The following is a 6,090-nucleotide window of genomic DNA, read 5'->3' as shown; positions in this document are numbered from 1 at the left end:
TTTTAACATCTAAATTCCCTAGTCTTAACATCTCTTGAAAAAAAAAAACTGAGCAAGTTAATACTACATAAAAGATTTTCTTGCTTTTTTTCCTTCTTTCTAACAGGACAGTTTTAAAACTGCCTTTCTCTCCATTAATTAATCATTCTAATTCACATTACAGTCACATATAAAATGAAAAATATAAAAACCACTCCATATAATTAATTTGTAATATTTACCTTTGACCTATAAAACAAGCTTCTCTTCTTGTTTTTATCTCAGATACTTTTTTCATTGCTTTAACTGTAAAGTAAGAAAAAAGTTAATTTAAACATCCAGCATTTTTATCAGATTTAGTTTACCAACGGCTAATAAATTGTACACTGAAAACTTAGAAAAATTATATGAATGATAATGAGGAAACTAATAATTCAAAAAGCACTTTCAATCAACTACCACACAACCTAATCAGGTTCTATATAAATGAATAACTTAACCATCTGGCTGCAACTTGAACTTACAATAATATCGATAAAATGAAGAAAAAAAAAGAAATAATAATAACAAAAACTAATGATTTGAAAAGCAGTGGTCCTCGTTTCATTTTTGTCACATAACCCAAACTGAAAGCTTTATATAAATAAGCTGGCTTCAATATCCAGATAGAACTAGAATTCAGTGTTGAAATAAAAAATAATAACGTGGGCAATAAAGTGAAAACTAAAGATTTTAAAAATAACAGTGTTTTTTTAGCCACTTATTCAAAAAGATTTTATTTTAATAAACTAACTTCACGTTCTAGCTAGAACTTTAACTCAATAATGAGATGGGGGTGATTACCGGATTAGTAATTTCGTTACCAGTGATTTTAGTCACTGATGCATGTTAAAAAATTTAAATAATCACAATGATCATGAAACACTGGCACTATTGACTTAAACAGCAAGCTAGAAATTTAATTCAAAACAGCATAATGATAAAAATATGCATCATTATGGTTTTTTTTTTCCAAAATACATATTGAGACTATATAAATAAGCCACTACAGCTTGAGGAAAATATTTTTCTTTACACAGTTAAAATTAAGATCACCATCACAATTGTACTAATTTAATAACAATTGAGAAAATTTTTAGCAAAAAAAAAATTGACATGGATTTTTTACTTTCTGCTAAGCATTTTCAATTTCTATCTAAATAAATAAAAATGAAGGCTAACACTACAAAGGAAAAATCTAATAAATTTAATTTGATTATTAAAAATTTAATTTTGATAATCAAAGCATTAATCATTGTAAGAGGATAAAACAGATAAAAACACAAACGCGTAAGATTTAATTGTAGAGGACTTGATAGAATTTAAAGCACTTGATGTACTTAAAAACTTATGTCAAAATATATGCTTTAAGAAAGTAAAATTTTTTTTTACAATACAGAAATCAATAGCAACAAAATGTATGAAGTAACTTGAGAAATTTTATAATCTATGATTTTAAAACAAATTATATACTTGTTTCTCGCCACAACTCTCTATTGTATTGAACAGGGACATTGCGTCGTTTTTCGAATTCAAATGCAGGATCTACAGTAAGTTCTTTGCCAGCAGCTTTTCTAAAGGCCTTTGTCCACTTCAGCTTTCTAGGATTTTTCTTTCTATTAAACATTTTTCGACATTTGGATCTACAGAATCTGAATATCTGAAAAATTTAATTTTATTTTAGCATTGAATAAAATGTGTAGCATCAGTGAAATAGTATCAAACTTAAAAATGAGTTACATCACAAAAACACTGTACTGTATGAAAACTGTATGAAAACTTTTACATTTTCTTGGACATTAACAAAACTATGATGGTATTGATTTAAAAAAAAAAAAAAACTGGATATTGTTATATATTTTTTTTTTACAAAAAATTTAGGGCAATATAATTAGCTGCTATATACTTTTAATTCCTGGAGCCGTATTTAATTACATAGAAGAAAAATTAAAATAATTTTAATTAATTTGTGATGAAAGATGTAGTCATTTTCAGGGTTCACAAAAATACAAAATTTCTATGAGAAAAGATAAACTTTTAGATACCAGCATTATATGGAAAAGAAGGTAGATTTAAAAAAAAAATTTAACAGAAATATGAATGCCAGCTATGATTTTTTAGGCGACATGGCTGCCCAACGGTTCGTAGACTCTAGGCTTTTTTCTAGTAATATACATAGTTAATGCTTAGTAATTTTTTTCTTTTAAATACACGCTTTCGATTTTAATTCCAACCACTTCACCCTGTGGCAGAATTTTTTCTGACTTTCTGCGACAAACCTAATTAGAACCAATACCTTTCTGCAAGATATTTTTATCATTATAAATGTATGTGTAATGAATTTATAATAATAGATGAAATTCGTGTTTATAAAATAAGTCTACATGCATAGAATTAAACTGCGTAGTTTTTTTCTTAATTACATAATATAAGTTTACATTTCTTAATAAGTTTAAATTGCTTAAGTATAAATTTGCATAATCTTCGATAATAACGAAAAGTTATAAATGTATAGATCTGCAGACAAAAATGCTTACTAGAGCATAAATAAAGATTACCCAGAACCTGTAATAAGATAGAACTTATAGAAATAGCTAAGAATGGACAAAAAGATTAAATTTATAAAACAAGATAACTGAATTTGAAGTATCAGTTTAAAACAGTATGATTTAATGTTTCACTATAGTAGTTATATCAGGTACAGAAACAAATCAGGTGAAAAAATTAATATTGAAGTTGAGTAATCAAAATAATAAAATAGTATTGACTATAACCGAATTCTAAAAGCAAAAAAATTAAAGCAATGTTTGTTTCAATTTTTTCTACATCTAATTAATTTTATCTAATTAATTAGATGCGATTAATATTGTACTGACTTATTGAAAGATTTTTTTTTTAAAAAAAGGAGGTAAATAAAACTTTTTTCGTGATCAGATTAAGTTCAGAACGAAAAAAATACACAGCGCTTGTGATTTCGCACTGTATTGTGTAAATATATAGCACTGATTCCACACGAAGTATGCAGAAGCAGTTTCCGACTCAATATGCTCAAGTCTATTCAACATCTCGAAACGAAATAGTCTTTATCAGTACTGAAACATCGGTATTAGAGCCATATTCATTGGATGCGATTTTTTTCGCATGCGTATGGAAACCTGTTTGAAAGTGACCAGTAAATATTTTTCACCAATCTGGTTTTCATTCGCATGCTAAAAAATCGTAGATAGTGAGATATCTTTCAGGCTTTATTTCATTTATCGTTAGATTGCGTTTTTTTTTTTTATCGACGATTTAATTCAAAGCATATAGGCATTTTTAGATGTTGTCGACTTCCATCTTATTTCTTTTTCGGAATGCCGCCTTGATAAATCAGTTTTCAAATTTGTTTTAACTATTGTGGCTTCACAATTGCAACAAATAACCTTTTCGCTAGACATGATTTTTTTAAAAAAAGAATCTTTTTACGCATGAAATTTTCCACATAAGTGCAAAAAATATAAAATGCTCTGTTCTCATAAAAAAACACAAAGCAAATTACTGCGCCAGCGATAGAGGCCGAAGTTGGCAAATTTCCAAAAATAGCTTAATAAAGGGGAAAAAAATTCTCCCCTTTTTATCCAGTAACTGTTTGTGTTGGAGATTAACGGAGAATTACGAGCGCTTTCTCCTTCCGCGGTACGCTAGAAAAAAAAATATTTAAAACAATTCTGTAAGAAAAAAATTTTGCAGAACCATTATTGCTTCTGCAGAAATTTTTTGTTTCTGAAGAAAATGTTTTTTTTTGTTGGTAAAACAGCTTCTGTTTCTGCAGAATTTATTTTGAGAACTTTTGTTTGTGGCAAACCAAAAATTTTTATTTCCCAAATAAAAAAAATCTTTCTGCAAGAACTCAGTCGCTTTCTGCGACAATGTCGCCGTGTTTCTGCCACGGGGCCACTTCAAATGATCTAAATTTGTCGTAATTTTGTACTTTTATGAAGATTGAAGAACAGATCATGGCAGTCAAGTATTTGATATTGAGAAATCAGGAGTTACATTTTAGAACGTAAAATGATGGAAAAGAGATAAAAAATCAATAAATCAGTTTTAAAATTGTAGATAACTTTCAAAAAGAAGAAAAGACTTCATTTTACCTATAATATTATAGAGGCAAAAATACAGTACAATAACATACACTGACAAAAACACTGCTTCAATAAAATTTAGATATGCCCATTAATAAAAAAGAAAGTGGATTAGAATATTTCTAGTGGATTAGATATACTTCTATTAGAACTGGTAAAAATTAAAATTAATCTACTCTACAATAATGTAAAATTATGGGTAGATATAAACACAATATATATAATAGAGATTCCTGCCCAGTATTATGGATTTTAGTCACTCTATTTGAGGTACACAGATGATGCTCATAAAGTTACTTTAGAATTTATATGAGTTCTAAGAGATACATAATAAGTTTCCCTTCTAATATTAGAAGAATAACAGCAAGAATAATACTTTACAACTATAAATAATGATGGTTCTTATTATAATGATTTAACAGCAGCAAAAACTTCTTAAGTAGCACCTCGGGAAAATAGAATCATAAATTAAAACAGAGAATTTTTTTTACCACAACGTAAGTAATCAATCGAATAATTAAAAATTAATTAATTCTTAACAAAGAGATTTCATTATGTAATATTTAGTATTGAAATAAATGCAACCTATTATCTAAGCAAGATTGACTAATACATTTTGAAAATGTAATAAATTGGTAATGAAAATACTGACATTTATCTTTTTTAATATATATTGATACATTAATTATTTACAGAAGGAACAGAAAAAATTACTTTGCAGTCATTTCGAATAAACTGAATGCCGTGGCCTGGATAAACAGGTGAAGAACAAAAATAACAGTGCTCAACTCTCATACTTTATAAAAAATAAGCTGTAATTAAAGTCAAACTTTAAAAGTTATTAGAAATTTATTTATTTTACGCATGCATCAACACACGATCGAAAACCAAAACACGTCAAAGTAGAAGTTGAAGTTATTTGATTTTGGCCAAGAAACAACTTCACACATGTGGCCAGTCTCCGAATTTATTTTCATTGCATTATAGAAAAATGAAGGGACTATTTTCACTGCTTAGGAAAAATATTTCACTAATCAGGCTCGCATTCACATGAGATCACATGTGCAACTTGCATACAGTGAGAACAGTTCTATAATTTCTAAGGATTGTTGTTGTTAATTTACGTCGCACTAGAGCTGCACAATGGTCTATTGGCGACGGTCTGGGAAACATCCCGGAGGATGATCCGAAGACATGCCTTCGCAATTTTTGATCCTCTGCGGAGGGGAGTATAATTTCTAAGGATTGCACGTACTTGAAAAGGATGGTGTTTTCGACTCTAGGACGTGCTTCAGACTCTTTACTGCCTATTGGCGATTGCAACACTCGAATACGCCATCTGTTGAGAGACCGGTTTTATGCCTTTAGCCCTTCTCCCTTCCCTCTCCTCCTCTTCTCAGTTGTATAGGAATGTACTACGATATTTTCCCCTTTCTCAACAATTTTCCTCTTTATTTAGCAAAAATATTTTTTAAAAGGAAAATTATTAAGAAAATTCTTAATAATTTTCTTTTTAAATAGCAAAAATTTCGGTGATACTTTTCTTTAGAGCTATGTTTAATGTAGTTTTCAGTTCCGTATAGTTTTCCAACTTAAAAGATTTTAATCTATATGAAAATCAAGAGAGAAACTAACGTACTTCCTTCCTCTATGACTTTCCACAAGCTAATGGGGAAAGCATGCGAAGTGCTGCCATAGGTAAAGAGTTCTGCTCCACGCCACCTGCAGCCCATTTCGATCGCCAATAGAAAGTTGATTGAATGTATATAATAACAAACTTTTTAAAACCAGAAAAAATTTAGGAAATATCCGGTGAATCCCTCCTCTTATGTTAGGGCGACGCGTGAACAGGCTTCATATGGATGGTGTTTTCAATATAAATGTAAACAACAACAATCTCGAGCTCCATACCTACTAATAATCCCAGAAAGCATGTAACCTTACGACA

At 29.1% G+C, this 6,090-nt stretch overlaps 1 protein-coding gene across 1 annotated transcript; it reads right to left on the bottom strand.

The window, feature by feature from the left end:
* Positions 1 to 221: 221 nt before the first annotated feature.
* LOC107450558 (probable ribosome biogenesis protein RLP24) lies at positions 222 to 5,059 on the bottom strand (the record flags this gene model as incomplete). The annotated part of the gene is given in 3 exon segments (XM_016066386.4): positions 222 to 285; positions 1,492 to 1,678; positions 4,857 to 5,059. Coding segments are annotated over 3 exon segments (332 nt in total), but the record flags the coding sequence as incomplete, so codon positions are not given.
* Between the last annotated feature and the right edge of the window lie 1,031 nt (positions 5,060 to 6,090).

Source organism: Parasteatoda tepidariorum, unplaced genomic scaffold, assembly GCF_043381705.1.
Source record: "Parasteatoda tepidariorum isolate YZ-2023 unplaced genomic scaffold, CAS_Ptep_4.0 HiC_scaffold_2316, whole genome shotgun sequence".
NCBI lineage: Eukaryota > Metazoa > Arthropoda > Arachnida > Araneae > Theridiidae > Parasteatoda > Parasteatoda tepidariorum.
This window is presented reverse-complemented; position numbering and strand designations above follow the sequence as displayed.